The 19964-nt window shown below is 41.6% G+C and overlaps 1 protein-coding gene across 1 annotated transcript in view; it reads left to right on the plus strand.

The window, feature by feature from the left end:
- The window catches only part of LOC138351570 (uncharacterized), a 19157-nt gene extending 13878 nt beyond the window's left edge, over positions 1-5279 (plus strand). The window contains exon 2 of the mRNA XM_069303363.1: positions 4336-5279. Coding sequence (XP_069159464.1) covers positions 4336-5279 — 944 coding nt within the window. The remainder of the gene's footprint in view (positions 1-4335) is intronic.
- The last annotated feature ends 14685 nt before the right edge of the window (positions 5280-19964 follow it).

The following is a 19964-nucleotide window of genomic DNA, read 5'->3' on the forward strand; positions in this document are numbered from 1 at the left end:
CATCGCTTCCCTGGACGTTGAATCCCTTTTTACCAACGTCCCAGTCGACACAACCATAGGAATGATACTGGACAGAGTATACAGAGACGAGAGCACCCCCAAATTAGACATACCTGAGCCACACTTGAAAAGTCTTCTCGAAGCATGTACAAAGGAAGCCCCTTTCATCAGTCCACAAGGAGACATGTATTTACAAATAGACGGAGTAGCAATGGGCTCCCCCTTAGGAGTTTTATTTGCTAATTTTTATATGGGAACCATCGAAGATAGGGTCTTCAGTAGCAGACAAAAACCAACTGTATACTGCCGTTATGTAGATGACATATTCGTAATAGTAAAAGACTCAGATGAACTAATTGACCTAAAAAGACACCTAGAGAGAGAGTCAGTACTCCGATTTACACATGAAAATAGTGAAAATAACAGTCTGCCATTCTTGGATGTACTAATAACAAAAACAGGAACCTCTTTAAGCACCAACGTATATACCAAGCCCACCAACATAGGATTATGCCTGAACGGTAGAAGTGAGTGCCCCCAAAGATACAAAGCCAGTGTTCTCAATGCTTATATTCGTCGAGCGCTTACCCACTGCTCTGAATGGAGCAACGTGAGTAGAGAGTTTGAAAGAGTAACTCAGGTATTGGTGAACAACGGATATAGCAACGCGGAAATAAACGCTGCTATAAGAAGACACTTGGACCGTTGGTATAATTCAGAACCTAGAACAGAAACCACAACACCCCCAATAAAATTATATTACAAATCAACCATGCACAGTGAACATATAAAAGAGGAAAGAATAATGAAAGAAATAATCCGTAAAGGAGTAAAAAGCACTACTCCTAACCAAAACATAAACCTGATAATATTCTACAAAACCAAGAAGACTTCCGAACTCCTTATCAAAAACAGCCCGAAGCCGACGGAGAACCCTCTACAGCAGTCAAGCGTTGTATACATGTACACTTGCCCCCACGAAGGATGTAACCTTCAATGTAAGTACATAGGTATGACGTCGACCAAGCTGACGAGGCGTTTGACATGCCATCTTCAATCTGGTGCCCCTAGGAATCACATGAGACAAGCCCATGACATTACTCTAACAAGAGAAATGTTGAACAAGAATACTTGCATAATAGACAAAACCCAAGATTCAAGAAGATTACAAATTCTTGAGGCAATTCACATAAGAATAGAGCGACCTACCATGAACACCCAAATCACGGAACTATTTACTCTACCCACCATGAGAGTAAGGACAAGACAAGAACATATCGATGCCAACACAGAAGACAATGTCCAACATAACAGGCCAATTACACTGGATTAATCTTTGTGTTTAGATAGGAGATGCCTCGTATGGGCCAATAAGCCTTCTGCAGCCCCTATGTTTATCCCTTATGTATCCCCCCATGTTTTCACCTTCATTGTATTATCACCTGACCTAATGCGGGTATAAAATCAACTAGTATTGTAAGATCTGTTCACTTGAGAATGAACCATGGAGGTTCGAAACGTCGTGCAAATTATACAAATAAGTGTAATACACTCTATAGTAAATCACTTCTTTTCTTTACCTTAAAAGTACGAAAATGAGTTTTGGAGAACTCCTATTTCAATTAAGCCCTGATGCTAAGAAAATAGTTAGAGGGATAGAAGCCCTAAACCAGAAAATAATAAATACAGAATATGCGGTCATATTCAATGAAACATGTTTGAAAGAAAACCTGCTGCCAGTATACACCAATATAAACCCACATGACCCAGCAGTCCGCAATACAGAGTTTACCTATAGGTATAGGCAAGAGCTCATTCGGCATCAACTAAACAAGAAGAAGGAAGCCCTCCAAACCTTTATAGAGCAGGCGGAGCATCTGTTAAACAAATGGACCCAGTACGACATCCCTATCCAACTCAAGCAAACCATCAACAGTGAACTATTTAACCTGAAACAACAACATAAAACTCTTGTAGAAACAAAGACACTCTGTAAGTTAACATCCCTAAACGGTGGACAGCTAAAAATCCCTCGTCCTAAAGATGGCTACTTTAACCTGACTTCTTATGATCTTACCCAGGACCAACGAGACCTCTTAAATCTTGGTCTGAATTGTCAATTCTTATCTAAACCAAAGATGCATAAAAAACGCCTGGAAATCGAAATGCTTCTGGACGATATCCATAAGCTAGAAGACAACAAAAAAGTCATCACCACTGACACACTTCAAGCTGAACTACTTGCAGAAGCAGGGAAAAAACGAGGAACATATTCATCTACAATCTTAACCCCACGACTCAAAGAAGCAGCGAAACAACTAAAAAATCTGAAAGACGTTACAATATATATATATATATATATATATATATATATATATATATATATATATATATATATATATATATATATATATATATATATATATATATATATATATATATATAACTTTAGAACACTTTCCCACCAGGAGACTCGAATATATATATATATATATATATATATATATATATATATATATATATATATATATATATATATATATATATATATATATATATATATATATATATATATATATATATATCAAAAAAAAAACGAGGATATATATGTGGGGTGTGAGTTTTCAGTTGCATATGTCCTGGGGACCATTCAGGCTTGTTCGCATATATATATATATATATATATATATATATATATATATATATATATATATATATAATGTGTATTAATTTTAAGTGCCCAAGGGGTTCCAAGGGGTTGTCATAGCCAGGGGGTGGTAATGGGGGACGAGTTCCCATGACCTATAAAATGCTCCTATACGGCACGCGTCTCCAATAGCCTCTGACAACCAAGTCCAACTCCTGGCCTGCACGGGTGGCTTAGTTTTTAAGTCCGGCGGAACTGCTTTTACCGACAGGAGAAGGGGCGAGGGCGTGCCTCTGGCGTGCCTCTGGCGCCTTAAAACCAGCTGCTCCGGGTAGATGGGACTCGATAGCCTGGGAAGGCAGCCAATCTATGGGAAGGAAAACCCTGATTTTAAACCTCCGCTGCCTTGCAGTCATACCCCTTTTTAGGGAAAGGCTTCAGGAGTCAATCTCGAGGAAAAATCTGGAGCTCCTAAGGCAGTTCGTTGTTGACGTCGACCTCGTTCTGGCAGCTCCTGCGACGTTGCTGGAACCATGCGTATTGGCATTTGCCTTTTTATTGGATAATTTCAGCAACGTTGAGAGGGGGGACCTGCTGCATGGGTAACAGCTTCTCCTCCATATCTACCTACCCAGGCTTTGCGCCCTGTCAGGGCACAACTCCATAGTCTTAGACTGAAGGATGCCTACTTAAATTTTAAGTGCTAACCTGTAGAAGAGGTAGGATTATAGCCTAGTGACAGCAGAATTTTACCCTAGGCTACTTCTTCAGTACTTGTTCAGCATTATGAGCAACCCAAGTACAAACCCCACAAGACTTAACCAGCTAGCCAGTGTGGATACTGCAAGAAGAATGAAAAGAACCCTTGCAGGTCTTAAAGGCCACTTAACATGATAGATAAAAAAATGTGAGGATTTGTCACAACAATCTCCAGTTGATTATGCTGACCTGGAAAGCTATTATCATGCAGCTGCAGGTAAATTTGAGCAAATCAAATGCCAAACAGCGACATATGTGGCTGAACTTGCCAACACTAATTTATCAGAAACAGAAATAGACGACATTATGGTTGATCTAGCGAGTTATGAAGATCACACTCAGGCCACATTACAGCCTTACGTCAGAATAATTGCCCATAACAAGGCAACAACAACAACAGTTTCATCCAATACAAGTCAAGCTGAAGCTCGACTCCCTCCAATTAATTTACCCACTTTCTCAGGAAAAGACGAGGAAGATTGAGACGAATTTTGAAACAAATTCGTTGACCTTGTGGACTCAAAACAATCTTTACCTAGGAGTAGTAAATTCTCTTATCTTCAAGGTCAATTATCAGGTGAGGCTCAAACAGAAGTATCCCATCTGAAGTTAACTAACGACGGCTATAACCTCGCAGTACAACTCCTCAAGGATAATTATGCTGATCCAGAAGTAAGAACATCACCTTTACTACATGAGCTATTGCATTGATCCTCACCGGAGGCTTCAGCTCATTCACTCCAAGTCTTTAAGCTGGAGGTAGATTCATGATCAAAGTCCTCAGCCTGACAGCAGATACAAACAGGGCTGAGTGGGTCTTAAAAATAATTGTCCAGGTGAAAATACCTAGGGACATATTGAGACAAATGAGTGCTCATTACAATAAAAGTCTCTTAGCCTTAAATTAAATATCTGAGGTGTACGTTCAGTAATTCATCAACTACGAACACATGACAAATTAAAACCACCAAGTAAACCTTCAGAAACCAATAATAGTAATCCACAAAGCACCAAAGGTACTCCAGATCAATCTAGACAATACAAGTCAACACCAAAGTGGAACAGTGGAAGTCTGGGCATATATGCATTGGGATCCTCCAAGCATGTAGTTACTGTGTCACCCAAGACGGTGACTCCAAAGGGTACTGTTAGTTATGGAACATGTTTGTTCTGCCAAGAGAAATATTCAATGTACCAAAGGCCTAATTTTCCTGATAGTGACGCCTGTGTTGAGCGACTCAAAGATTTGCAACATTGCACGAGGTGCCTCAGGAAACACAACATCCTCGACTGTCAGACCCAATTACACACCTGTAATAGGTGTAACAAGGGTCAGCACCATGCAGCATTGTGCAGAGACACCAAAACAACGTCTCCAAACCCCAAGGTGGAAGATAGCATTCCCACCACAGTACAGTACTGCAAGGTGCACCAGACAACTAGTGTCCAATCGGCAGGGTCCAAAAGCAATGCGACTTTGCCTACTGCCCAAATTATTATCCAGAATAAGAGGGCTAAGGTCCATACCCGTGGGTTGTTTGACCAAGGGTCCCAGAGAACTTATGACACTAAAAGGTTGGCAGATGAACTACAATTAAAGCCTGTAACCCAGATGACAATCAATATCTCAGGGTTTATAACAGATGCAGGACCACAAGACTACCAGGTGGTACAACCATCAGAACGATTAGGCAGCTACGTCTGTCAAGTACAAGCCATTGTGGTGGACAAAATACCAGCAGACCTACAAGTGCAAGGTCTGAGAGCTACTGCCAAATTCCTGAGAAACAGAGGAATAAAATTGTCAGATAAAATTAAGTCTGATCACCTCACCGACTTCGGAATCCTTGCAGGTGCAGACTACTGCCATTAGTTCATCGGTAGCCTTACTAAATATCAGGGCATAACCATGTTAAATTCTGCAGGAGGCAAATTACTATCCGGCCCAGAATTTTGCCTGAGTATACCTATGCCTGCAGACCAACATTACCAGTAGAAATCAATATTTGTCAGCTGATTATACAACTCCAGTAGCATTATACTACGGAGAATACAGCTGACTATAACAACAGAGGTTGATCTTAATATCATCATTTAAAGCTGAAGATGTGTTCATTAGGCCTCATTGGCAAATCAGTGAACAGTAGTCTAAATAGCTACAAGTCACTGCGACCAATGTCACTGAACCCACTGCAGTCATGGAACCATACTTGACTTTATTGATTGAATATTCAGTCCTCTGAATCAATTAACTAAATTAAACAGAAATTTGTCAGTCAAATAAACTCCAGCAAATAAGCTTAAGGTAGCTTAAGAGAGGATACAGAAATAGTGGGTGGACTTGCCATATAGTGAGACATGAACCTAGAGATGCGTGACGTAACACAGGATAATAACAGTGAGTCAAAATATAACCTATTTATAAATACTCTGAGCAAAGCCCAGGAACCATACAAAACGCAGGTACCACACAGGAATGCCGGAACCATTTCTACCCAAAATGCTATGCGTTTCAGTGGCTTTGCAAGAATGTAAAAACATCAATTCTATGCACTCTCATGAACCCAATTTATCTATTTGTATATATTTAAATAAATATATACAAATTGATTAGATCGAATAATATAGACCTGAAATGGATAATTATGGGTCTGAAGAACCTTATAGGTAAAAAAAAGCTTGGTACTAAAGCATTTAGATTGGGGAAGTCTGTCTAAAACAAGAATTGGTCAAACTGGTTGGATATGTTAAAATGAAAAAAAAAACTATTTAAATCATTTAAATTAACACTTATTGTGCTGCATGTTCTACAGCATTTTCTTTATGTATGCACACTACAGACTGAAGATCCTGCATCTCCCTTAGGCTAAATGCAACTAAAACTAAATTTTGCTAAATAGAAAGAACTTCCATTTAAATTTAGCCAGATGTTAGTGAATGCCTTTAAATTTATCAAAAATTATCCAATCCAACACAATCCAAGCTAAGCAGGCGATGAGTCACAATAACGTGGCTAAAGTATGTTGACCAGACCACACACTAGAAGGTGAAGGGACGATGACTTTTCGGTCCGTCCTGGACCATTCTCAAGTCGATTGTCGACTTGAGAATGGTCCAGGACGGACCGAAACGTCGTCGTCCTTTCATCTTCTAGTGTGTGGTCTGGTCAACAAAATCCAAGCTAAGCTTGACTAAATTTACAGGTTTAACCTATTATATCAAAACTTTGCCTACTTTACCATCTATCTATTTTCAATATCAAATTACCATGCTGTATAACCTAATTTTAGCACCATTTCACTCTGTTAGAACTGCTTCCGTGTAGCAATTTCCAACCTTCAATCTCTACTCAGCCTTCCCTATTCTCAACACCATTCAACTCAGCGTTGTGTCCATCTATTTACAACATCCATCCCTAGCATAATCTACCCTCATTCTTAATATTATTTCAGTCTGCAAATATCGTGACCGCCAAATTATTTCCAACATCATCAACATAACTTCTAATACACCATATTCTTAGGCAAGTGTATTTTTGTTAGTGTTAGGAAAGTTCATTTTGCAAACATATTCTTAGGAATGTGTTGTTATTGGATATCATTTTAATCAACTTGAACCTAACTGGCCTTGATGTAACCTCTAATACACCATATTCTTGGTAATGTGTATGATTTTGGACATCGCCTCAACCGGCCATAACCTAACCTCTCATACCTGGATCATATTCTTAGGAAAGTGATATCATACACTATATTCATATATTGCACTCAATTCACACAACCTAATTTTCCCTAACCTAATCCATTACTGGGTTTATTATTCTTAGGGGGAAAATGTATATCCAAGCTAGCAACATATAGAAAGGTTGATCGAGGTACCCCCACCTAATCTTGAAATAACAATATATTTTTTAAATATTATTATTCTCTAAACTTTTACATGTAAACAGACCAATAAAAAAAAACTAGATTTTCTTATTAAGGGGTAAATATATATGACTTGTGGAAAATTATGGTAAATGGGGTAAATTTGAATAATTTGTGATAAATAATAAGTTTTACGTTAAAAATATAGCATAATTTCGATGTTAGGCGGAGGAATCCCTATCAACCTCCCAATATGTTGTTAGTGTGGACATATATTTTCTAAGAATAGCAAACCTATGAACAAATTGCAAAAGCCTTGATGAGGGTTCGAACCTACGTACGGGATGTTCCCGAGACAAATGTCAAATGCTGTCATTTGATATATCAGGTTATTGTGATTTCTGTGTGAATTGTTTAGTAAACCCAGTTATGGATTAGGGTTAAGGAAAATTAGGTTACGTCAATAGAAGGTATAGATATAGTGTAGATTTTCACATTCCTAGGAATATGATGCAAAATGGAGTCCAGATCCAGGTATGTGAGGTTACATCCAGGTCGAATAGGTTGATGTCCAAAAACAAATACATTACCAACACAATGTTCTATTAGAGGATACTTCATGGCAGGTTAGATTAAGTAGCATGAGCAGATATCCAAAATTAGCACATTCCTGAGAATATGTTGGCAAAATTAACTCAAACCCAGGTATTATAGGCTAGGTCAAAGGTCGTTAGGCCCAGATCGGTTGGGTTGATCTCCAAAAACAACACTTTCCTAAGAATATAATGCATTTGATCGTCCAGGTACAGGATTAATTCCCAAAACAAACACATTCTTAAGAATAGACTGCATTAAGGGTTAAATTGGGTTAAGCTAGGTTAGGTTGGGTTAGCTTAGGTTTAATTGGGTTGATATTGTGACGGTAACGCGTTGGTGTTCGGCTGTTCAAAGCTAGAGGTATGGCCTCGTCACATAGTATAAAAAAAAATAGAAAATCTGGAACTTCGTCTGTGGTAAGGTAAGGAGAAGACACACAAAACACAAGTAAATTTTAACAATGGAATTTTAATTACGTTAAAGAAATAAAACATGAATAAAATGGACAAACAAATTCGTATAATAAAATCAATCAATCAAAATAATAAGAATAATTAAATGACACAATGAAAAGTTACGTTAAGACAAAATAACAAGAAGTGCAATATTCAAGTATATGAAAGGTGCTGGAATATTGGCTTTAAGCTATCACCTCTCTCAGTATACGTACGCTAAAGCTTACGTCTAGCAGGGAGAAGTGTTAACTGTGAAAGCACGGAATATTCTGAGGACTGAGGTCGTGGCGGCCCCAGACATCAAGTAGTATGGGGGGGGCGAGTGCAGTTGCAGCCAGACCGGCGACCAATCAGCGGGGAGCCGGCAGTAAGACAGGTAGTTTGGCGGTTTGAGTCTGAGCAGGTGTCCCTGGCTGCATACGTTTTGCTCTCTGGCAAACCTTGCTGGTGTTGTTGTCGTTGTTGGACATTTCTTCCATAGTAGTTTTATATAGTTGTAACAACGTAATTGTGGAGGGAAGAGCAGGCTCAATCTCTTGAAGGAGATTATTGTCACAACTCTCCCCCGAAGCCTGCGGTTCTGGAAGAAGTACGTCGTTATGTGGTGGAGTAATGGATGGAGTCGCTTCTACTTCATAAACTCTGGAGAGGGCATCGGCTATGGTGTTGTCAGAACCCTTGATATAGCGGATCTCCAGGTTGAAATCTTGTAAATACAGAGCCCATCGTAGAAGACGCTGGTTGGTGAATTGGGCTTGATGTAGGAAGCGGAGAGGGTTGTGGTCTGAGAAGATGGTGGTAGACCTGGCGCCTTGTAGGTACGGAGCGAAGTGTTGGAGGTTCAGGACGATGGATAGTAGCTCCTTGCCAATTGTTCCGTAGTTCCTTGTAGCAGTAGTTGCTGACAGGTGTATTCTCCTCGCCTCGTTGCTGCATCGCGACACCACCAACGTCGGTACCACTGGCGTCGACATGGAGGATGAAGGGCTTATCTGACGAGGTGAGAGTGGAATTAGAATAGGGCAAAGGAGCACGATTATTATCCTGAAAGCATTTGGGAAGATCATTAAGGATTTCGGAATTAGAAAGCGCTGACTCCTTGTCAGTGCTTTCGGGAGGAGAAGCTGGGATGGTCTCACTGTGGATGTAGGGTTCTGTGAAGGTAGAACAGTTAGTCAGGACAGTGGGAGGAGTACCATTATATTGCTTCAGGAGGTTGACGTGGCACAGCTGGCTCTTCCGCCGCCTATCTGGAGTCTCTATTACGTAGTTGTAATTCCTGCACTCTTTGACGCAGTAGGGTCCTGAAAACCTGTTTTGTAAAGGTGAACCTGGGATAGGGAAATATGCAAGGACGAAGTCTCTCGGCTTGAATTTTCTTACTTTGCTGGTCTGGTCATAATGAGTCTTCATTCTCTCCTGGGCTTTCAATAGATTATCATGGGCAAAACGGTGGACTCTCTCTAGAATGTGTTGAAGGTTTTGAAGAAACTGGGGCACATTCTGATGCTCACTGAAGGTGGCATCTCGGAGAGAGTCTTTGAAAGCCTTAAGGGGAGTACGGCACTTACGGCCGTAGAGCATCTCATAAGGAGATACTCCTAGGGACTCATTGGGGAGACTTCTGAAAATACACATTATAAGGTCAATCTGCTTATCCCAATCCTTAGAGGTTTCACTACAAAACTTTTTCAAGAGTGCTTTGATTGTCTGATGACTACGTTCAAGAGAACCCTGTGAAGCAGGATGATAGGGGCTGGACAATACCTGTTTGATGTTGAACTCCTCCAGTGTCCTTTTGAAGAGATCACTGGTGAAGTTGGTACCACAGTCGCTCTGAATCTCCCTGGGAAATCCGTATTGAGTGAAGATCTTCAATAGATGTTTTATAACCGTAGCAGCCGTGATGTTCTTCACTGGAACTGCTATGGGAAATCTGGTGGTAGGACACAGGATGGTTAGGATGTAGGCGTTACCTGAACTGGTCCGAGGTAAAGGACCAACACAGTCTATTATGAGTCTGTGGAAAGGTTCCGCAGGCACCTGTATGGGAATCAGTGGCGCTCTGGGAATGGAGATGTTCGGTTTGCCTGCCATCTGACATGTATGACACTGTTTTACGTACTGTTTGACGTTATTTACCATACCTGGCCAGTAGTAGTCTTGACGAATTCCATGGTAAGTCTTGTTGAAGCCGTAGTGGGAGAGCGCTCCGTGGGCCAGGTTTAGAATAGTGGGCCGCAGGCTGGTAGGAATCACAAGTTGTTCGATGTTGGCCCAATCGTCCTCCTCCTTCAGTTTACTGGGTCTATATCTGCGGTAGAGCAAGTCGTTCTCTAGGAAGAACCCAGGAATACTGTGGGGTTGAGTCTCAGCCTGGAAAAACAATGGTGTTAAAGTAAGATCTTCCCTCTGCAACTTACGGAACTCCAACTTGGTCAGATGCGGGGGGAGTTTCTGAGGGTCTTGAGGGACAGCGGTAGCAGTAGAGTCAGCTGGCTGTGGACGTGCGGCTTGTGCACGGGTGGTCACGAGAACCGGAGGAGAAACTTCATCACTCTCTTGAACCTCTGCTGGAACATACTCTAGAATAGGGTTACTTGGCACAGAGTTACACACCTGGGGTTTGTCCATGACGATCAGGTTGGTCGGTTGCAGGTCTTCTGCCAAGTCGTTGCCTAGGAGAAGTTGCACTCCAGGCATGGGAAAAGGCTTTTCCCTGACGGCGACTTGGACTTCCCCGTTCACGTAGGGACAATCCAGGTGGACTCTGGCGAGAGGGTATGGAGTGGTAGCAGTGAGGTCAGTGATGAAGACAGTTTCTCCGGTGTAGGTGATGTTGGGCACAGCCGACTTCAAGATGATCGATTGAAGAGCCGCTGTGTCCCTCAAGATCTTCAATTTGAAACGTCCCTCCGGATTTGAACCGTTGGCAGAGACAGTTCCAGTATACAGGTGGTTACTGAAAAGAGAAAGATCATTAACATTAACACCAACATTCATCACAGGCTTACCGGACTTAGGAGGAGTTGGTTTGGGTTTTTGTTGGTCAGTGGTTCCCTTGTATTGAGACTTACCACACTTGTCTATGGTATGTCCATAGAGTCTACAATACTTGCAGTACAGTTGTGAACCAGCTTGATCGGGGCTCACTTTCTCGTAACTGTACCACGACTTCTTACTGGAGGATGGTTCGGGTGTCAGCCGGTGGATGAGGCTGTAAGTGTCAGCCGACTTAGCACACTTCAGGTAGTCGGTTTCTTCTTTATCTGCTAAGTAGAGGCGGACAGGAGGCGGCACACGTCTCAAGAATTCTTCAACAAGCATCAGGTTGACGAGTTCTGTAAAAGTAAAGACATGTGCTGCTTCCAGCCATTTCATGAAATACCTCCGTTTCGTGTTAGCAAACTCGAGGAAGGTAGTGGTACTTGCCTTCAGGTGGTCACGGAATTTCCTTCTATAACTTTCTGTGGAAAGGAGGTAGGCGTCCAACACTGCTTGTTTCAGAGTGTGGTAGTCATTCTCAGACGCCAAAGTACTGAGTGTGACTGCAGCTCTACCTGTAAGATGGACTCTGAGAAGTGTGGCCCATTGGTCGACAGGCCAACTGAGTTGATTAGCAAGGGTTTCAAAGGTGGTAAAGAACACATCAACTTCTGCTTCTACAAAGGATGGCATTAACTTACTTGCATGTGATATATTAAAACTGACGGGAAGATTGGCAGTAGCTTGCTGGCGTTGAGTGAAGTGTGAAGTTTCCAAGGCGATTTCGCGTTGACGACACTCTAGAGCCAGAGTCGCTTGTTGCTTGTCATGCTCGCGTTGTATCTCCAACTCGCGTTGTTTTGTTTCAAGCTGTACTCTCTCACGTTCATGGAGCAAGGCGACCTCACGTTCGTGGAGGGCGAGTCCACGTTCGTGTTCTTCTCTCCTCAAGGCAGCTTCGCGTTCTTGTTCTTCTCTCCTCAAAGTAGTTTCACGTTCTCTGAGGGTGATTTCTCGTTTTTGTTCTTCTCTCCTCAAAGTAGTTTCACGTTCTCTGAGGGTGATTTCTCGTTCTTGTTCTTCTCTCCTCAAAGTAGCTTCGCGTTCTTGTTCTTCCCTTCGTATGGCAGCTGCTTCTCTTTGCTGCTCACGTTCAATCTTGGCCAGCTCTAGTTTGAGTTTCAGCGTTGCCAAATCAGTTTTTTCTGCAATATAGTAAGTTTCATGAGTTTCAGAGTCTATCTTACCTTGCTCTAAATAGTAATCCAGCAACAGGTTGTGTAGGTCATTTTTGTTGGCTTGGTAGGGAACTTCTAGTTGATACTCATGTGCAAGAGTTTGTAATTCAGTCTTCTTGGCACGACTTAAAGTCCCTATCTCACCTGCTGGATTTGCACGGAAAGCTTGGAGACGAAACATGGTGAAATTAGCAAATAAAGGTACACGAATATTCAATAGTGAATGTCAGAAACAGGACAACGTGGCAACTGATACCTATCCTGTGAGATCTTTACCAATTAAAGTTAAGTAAAAGATGTTAAATGATTAAATTAAATCAAGGGCGCAGGAAATCTTGTACCCGGTACTCATGTAAGAGGATAAGGGCAAGAAAATCCTACTAACAAATGAAACAGAGTTTCGAAAACAAATGAAACAGTTAATTGCCTCAAAAGTAAAATTGGTAGTCCAAGGATGTAGGCATACCTTGCCAAGTCTCTATAGGACATAAAGCAAGTTTTTCCTACTGAATTTAATATGATACTTACAGAATTAGCGAACTTTTGTGCTCTGAAAAAGTAAGCTAATTCCCTACCGTTGTATGTATCATCATCTCTGACTGACGTGTAGGGGTGCGAGGTGTCAACTGGTGACGAGAACTGCTGCTGAGGTCCCAATTCAGCAACTACAGTTCGAGCTAGAGGAACTATGGCCCTCTTTGTCCTCCTACAGTCAGATTGCAGAAGATTGGGTACTCTTGACCCGGGGCAGACCACAGTACCAGGGTACCAATATGATGATCTGTCAAAAATGAGAAATATCCAAGGGACAAAGATGGTAAACACGAGTAATAACACGGAAGGAGAGATGACCAATTAAGAGTATGACTGCGGCCTACAGTCACCACGTAATCCAAAGTTGTCTCACCTTCACTATATGTTACTCTCGTAATGCACAATACACCGCACCTTATAAAAAATGAAATTGAATATGAAGCTACGTTAACAAAGTTAAATACGCTTACCATAAATTACCACTTGGCACCAGTACCTGAGTGAAGCTCCCGGACAGGCCCCCATATAATATGTGACGGTAACGCGTTGGTGTTCGGCTGTTCAAAGCTAGAGATATGGCCTCGTCACATAGTATAAAAAAAATAGAAAATCTGGAACTTCGTCTGTGGCAAGGTAAGGAGAAGACACACAAAACACAAGTAAATTTTAACAATGGAATTTTAATTACGTTAAAGAAATAAAACATGAATAAAATGGACAAACAAATTCGTATAATAAAATCAATCAATCAAAATAATAAGAATAATTAAATGACACAATGAAAAGTTACGTTAAGACAAAATAACAAGAAGTGCAATATTCAAGTATATGAAAGGTGCTGGAATATTGGCTTTAAGCTATCACCTCTCTCAGTATACATACGCTAAAGCTTACGTCTAGCAGGGAGAAGTGTTAACTGTGAAAGCACGGAATATTCTGAGGACTGAGGTCGTGGCGGCCCCAGACATCAAGTAGTATGGGGGGGGGGCGAGTGCAGTTGCAGCCAGACCGGCGACCAATCAGCGGGGAGCCGGCAGTAAGACAGGTAGTTTGGCGGTTTGAGTCTGAGCAGGTGTCCCTGGCTGCATACGTTTTGCTCTCTGGCAAACCTTGCTGGTGTTGTTGTCGTTGTTGGACATTTCTTCCATAGTAGTTTTATATAGTTGTAACGACGTAATTGTGGAGGGAAGAGCAGGCTCAATCTCTTGAAGGAGATTATTGTCACAATATATAAAAGCACTTTCCTAAGAATATGATAATAGGCACTAATAGAGTGAAATAGTGTTAAGAATGAGGCAAGTTATACCAGGACTGGATGTTGGAAATAACTGAACAGTCACAGCACTAACTCAGTGGGATGGTATTGAGAATGAGGGGCTAGGTTATGCGAGGAATGGATGTTAGTAATAGTTAGACAGACACAGCACTAACAAAGTTGAATAATGTTGAGAATAGGGTAGTATGTGTGGCGATTGGATGTTGGAAATAGCTTTACAGAAGCATTTCTAACATAATGAAATGGTGTTAGGAATATGTTAGACCACATGATAATTGGATGTTGGACGATTAATTATGCTACATTTTGATGAGATAGTTTAAAATTGTGGATGAAGGTGGCTTCCACAACTTCCTTTCTTAAAGCATTCACTTCTTAACTACCCGTACAGGGTACGAGCTTTCTTGCGTCCCTTCGGGTCATTTGCTTTTCCAGCCTTCACCTGTGCCCTCTTTTCCTGCTTCCTCTCAGTTTAAAGAGGCTTTTGTTGTCCAGCTTATCTGTTCCTACCAATATCATGTAAGGTGTGATCATATCCCCTCTGTTCCTTCTATCCTCTTGGGTTGTGAGATCTAGTTTCACTTGCTTATTAGCAAGTGAAACTAGCTAATAAGCTACTAGCTAGCTAATAAGCTACTATGTTCGTAGCTTATTAGCTCTTTTAGATCTGAAACTCATCTTGTTGCAAACCATTGTACTTTTTCAATTTTGGCTCTTATGTTTCAGATGGTGTGGATTCCATATTATAGATGAGTATTCCAATATTGGCCGAAAAAATGTTGTGTAGATTGCATTGAAAGAGTCCTGACTCAAATTCCTAAACGATGTTTTATTATTTGTCAACGTCCCATATGCTGCCGATGTTATCCTGTTTATGTGCGCCTCCGGTGTGAATGTAGGATTTATGTCCACTCCCAGTGCCTTCCCCGTATAGTGTAGAGGCCTTTTGGTGTCCTCTCTACTTTCCTATCCTTATTACCTTACACTTGTGGAGACTGAACTCCAGCAGCCTTTTTCTCTGATCACTCCTGGAGTTTGTCAAGGTCCTCCTGTAACTTGCTTCAGTCCTCATCTGTTTTCACGTTCCTTATCAGCTTTTCATCATCTGCAAACATTGACATGTCTAAGCTCACTCCCTCGGGCAGGTCGTTCACAAAAAATAGGAACAGCAGCGGTCTCAGGACAGCCTTGTGGGACCCCCATTTGTTACATTCCTCCAGCTAGAAGCCTCCTCTCTGACTGTGACTCTTTGCTTTCTGTCCTTCAGACACTCCCTTACCCAGTTCAGTGTTTTCCGAGTTATCCCAGCCTGGTTCTTCGTCTTGTACACCAGTCTTTTATTGGGGGAACAGAAAGTGTTTTCTCCTGCACTTTACAAGGAATATTTGTCACTGACACTGGTCTGTAGTTCAGTGCCTCCTTTCTATCTATTTTAAGAATATTGGGACTACGTTTACCCTTTTCCAGGCATTTGGAAGACTCCTGGCTCAAGGGTTTTATTAAACATTTTAGACAACGTGTGGCAGAGTACTTCTGCAGCCTACCTCAGAACGTGTCCTTTAATTTTCTTTGTTTTTTTCTAGGTCCATAAGAATAAGGACTCCTTGTTTGTCATTGATTTGATCCAGGAGGGCGGTAACTCATTCTGTGGTCCCCACACCTTTTCTGTAAGCAACATATTTTGCTGCAGTGTGATGTCATGTCTGTTGTTATTTTAGATATAGCTACTCAGAGCGAAATGTTCATTTAGCACGGGATATAATGAGCCCGTAACGATGTCATGTAAGAACATGGTCATTTATACAGCTGGGTTACACTTTACCCTATGATTAAGAACCTTTTAATCGTAGAGAGCAAGAAAGAATCAGGTGAGGTGATTGCTGCCTAACTACACCTATTTTTTTCTCTACTGGGTCTGCTATCTTCCATCTGGATCAATGTAAGGCATCCAAGCAATTGTATGCTCGAACTCAAATTCACTTTCATTCATACTGGTGTCAGCTCTCAAATGAACATGGCCTCAAATGTACAAAGCTTCATTCAGTTGTTGGTGCGCATGATTCTTGAGGTGTCCTTCACTATGTCCCGGCGATTCAGGATGGTGTTGAGAATGATGCTGCTTAATAACTCTTTATAGCAAATGCAGTGTGAGACGTCTACTCAGAATATTCGTGGTGTCTAATATAGCATACATTTTGGAGCACACAGTTTCCAGAATTCCAATTGTGTTAATGCATTTTCTTTATAGTACATTTCAGTTTGTCAGAAGAGGTAGAATTGTTTTTCTCATATTGAGGAAAGTTGTACAAGGGTTGTTGGAATTAACGAGAAGATGAATTCTTAGTTTTTTCACTGAACGGTTTACAATTCCTATAAATTATATCCTGTATCGCCTGTTCATCCTTCTCATAGGCCTTAGTAAATGTTTTTATTCTATTTATTTTTAAATATTTAGTTTTTATTCTTTTAATACACTACAGTGTCTTCCCTTGCAACATGAACTCGAACGAATCCTCCAAAATATTGTGAATAACGATTATAGCAATACAGAATCCGACGAAATCGTTAGTATGAAGCTGGTTTGTCATTTTATTGAGGTTAATTTGGACTCAGAGGAGGATAATTGGCTCCCCCCAAATGGAAATATTCCTGTCACAAAATCACGAGTGGCTTTAAGACTCTCTCCTGGCTAATGGATTGTTCTCCTGAGCGTGACTCATGTTGGTCACTCTATTTATGGAGTCGTTCGTGACGCTCACGTACATTAACAAGTCCCAGTCCCAGCAATCACTAAATTCTCACTCAGCCAGTTCCCATCCAAAGCCAGCTGCCACCCCAGCCAATCCTATTCCTCACGCATTTCTCACCCACAGCAAGTTCCACGTCACAATCAGTTGTAAAAAGTTCTCGGAAAACTAGACGCGACAAAATCAATGGGGCAAACCTAATCTCCCAATTAGGTTTCCTCCTTCATTCTGGACACTCTAGATGACTTCACTTTAACACTACACTACACAATTTGTTCACTTCACTTTGACGCCATATTTCTCCGCTATCTGCTCTTTGATGCACCCTTCCAAATCTTCAGGCTTGCCTGACTCTACAAATGTTTGCACCTTCTCCATCCTGTCCTGTGGGTGTTGCAGAGAGAGAATATCTTCCTGCAGTCACATGGGCTACCTACTGCTGCAAAGGATGTGTCTGTCTACTCTCCTGGACTCAACTATTAGTGTGTGAGTCAATTCAATCTCACGGACAGGGTGTGGGTGTGTCAGTTAAATCTTGGACAAGGTGTGGGTGTGTCAATTCAATCCCGGACAGGTTCCCCCAATTGTTCTCACATTAGGTATATGTGTTAACTGGTTGGGGATTTAAACCCAAAAGGGAGCTCTGGTTGTTGCACCAGACTGTTACTTGCATACAGGCGGACAGTGTCCCCAACCACTCCCTGACAGAACAACAGCCAACCACAGCAGCCACACTCCCGCTACCGTCTGTCGATCAACAATGGACACTGGAGTGCTTGCAATTTACCCAGGAGATCACCCTGTACTTGTCTTGATCTTGGAGAGGGGTTCAGCGTCACCTATTTAGGGGTGCGGCTCCCAAACTGGCCTCGTTGTCTTGTGTACACACCCTACTTAAGCCGCCTTGACTTCCCCACTCTCTTCTTGTTTGGAATGATCTCCTAAATCCCCTTTTCAGTGAATTAGTGTCAATTGTCTCTCTTTCCGCAGCCGTGACCCTCTTTCTCTCTCGCTCTCTGGGAAATCTCACCAGGACAAGAGCAAAAACAAGCTAAAATATAAAACATTTAATACATAAAAACATATATAATAGAAGACGTAATATACAATATCACCATACAACACTGCTCCTAGAGGCTCACTTCCAGTGCATATCTCTAGATCCTCCAGAAATCTTGCAAGGCACTTCTGCAGTTCTCCCAATCTGCTGCACAACGAAGTCCTACTCCAACATCAGTGGCGCTCCTCCACTAGTTCCACAAAGAAACGTGTAGCTCCCCTACACTGCTTGAAGTTCAACTCCTCACTATGGAGTTCTGCTCTACCTCAGAGTTCAGCATACACTTCTTCTCCAGCCTTGAAGTTCCTCCATTAACTTCTTCTCCAGCCTTGAAGTTCCTCCATTAACTTCTTCTCCAGCCTTGAAGTTCCTCCATTAACTTCTTCTCCAGCCTTGAAGTTCCTCCATTAACTTCTTCTCCAGCCTTGAAGTTCCTCCATTAACTTCTTCTCCAGCCTTGAAGTTCCTCCATTAACTTCTTCTCCAGCCTTGAAGTTCCTCCATTAACTTCTTCTCCAGCCTTGAAGTTCCTCCATTAACTTCTTCTCCAGCCTTGAAGTTCCTCTATTAACTTCTTACCTCACAAACCTGCAATTTCATTACCATACCTATAAAAATGTTCTTCTAACAAAACATTAGTATTAAACTATATCCCAGCATTAAATCTCGCCCTTTGACGCATCACCGCACTGTCCAACTGTGGTGGGCCCCCCCCCATCTTGGCCGAGTCCAAGCTGTAAACATGTCTCGACACGCCGTCAGGAGCTCTCCTGACTTGAGTACACGGAATCGCCTCACAGGCTCCACAACAGAAACGCCTGCTTACTTCCTTTCTCTTGAAGGAGCACACGATTAGAGTTCCACAAAGGCGTGACTAACACGTGCTTCCAGGCCGCCTCTAATATATCCAAATCACAGAGAACTGATGTACTGTGTCTCCAACAGCTTCCTCACACTTGCAAACAAATAAATTTCACTCCACTGCTAACACAGGGCACTATATTCTTCCTTCTTCCAGGATATCAACAAAGTACTACCATCTCTGACGACTGCTGTCACTCAAGTAACGTTACTAAGTCCTGCTAGCACCACGTCACGTCACCAAAGTACCAACATCTCATTCCATGTCACTTTTAATCAGACGCTCATCTTCTACTCGTATTCTTAAATTATTCACTGACGTTTATTGTATATTTTCTTCCTCTGACCTTATTTCTGGTCCGGAAAGCAGAATAACTCACTGGATAGACTCGTTCCACCCAGGCTACATGGGGTCATAATACTCTACATCCTACAACTACTCTGCCTCTACCAGCAGATGGACCTCCTGCCTCCAGTTTGTGCAGACGTTTAGCTAGTTAGTCATGATGCTCCATGGATAGCTTAGTTTTAGAATTATATTTATAGAATGTACTCAATATTCATGCATGTCCGAGACAGTGCTGGATGTCTCAAAGCTTGTTTACGGCCATTATAATAATAATAATAATAATAATTTTTATTTAGGTAAGGTACATACATAAAGAGATTTTACAAAGTTTGTTGGCTTTATAGATAGAGCTAGTACATACAATGCCTAAAGCCAAAGCGTTTACTTTACGCAAAGCGTTTCGGCAGGGCATTCGGGCATTTACATTATAGGTAAATACTCCTGTACATAAATGTTAGTTAGGTACACAACCAAGAAGTTCATCAAGCAAGACGACAATGATAGCGATCCAAGCAGTGTTGAATGCCCAGGGTTGTCTTGAGGTGTTTTCGGGGATTAGCATTCCTGCAGCCCGGTAATCGTCCAATGCT

The sequence above is a fragment of the Procambarus clarkii genome, chromosome 50 (genome assembly GCF_040958095.1).
Source record: "Procambarus clarkii isolate CNS0578487 chromosome 50, FALCON_Pclarkii_2.0, whole genome shotgun sequence".
Lineage (NCBI taxonomy): Eukaryota > Metazoa > Arthropoda > Malacostraca > Decapoda > Cambaridae > Procambarus > Procambarus clarkii.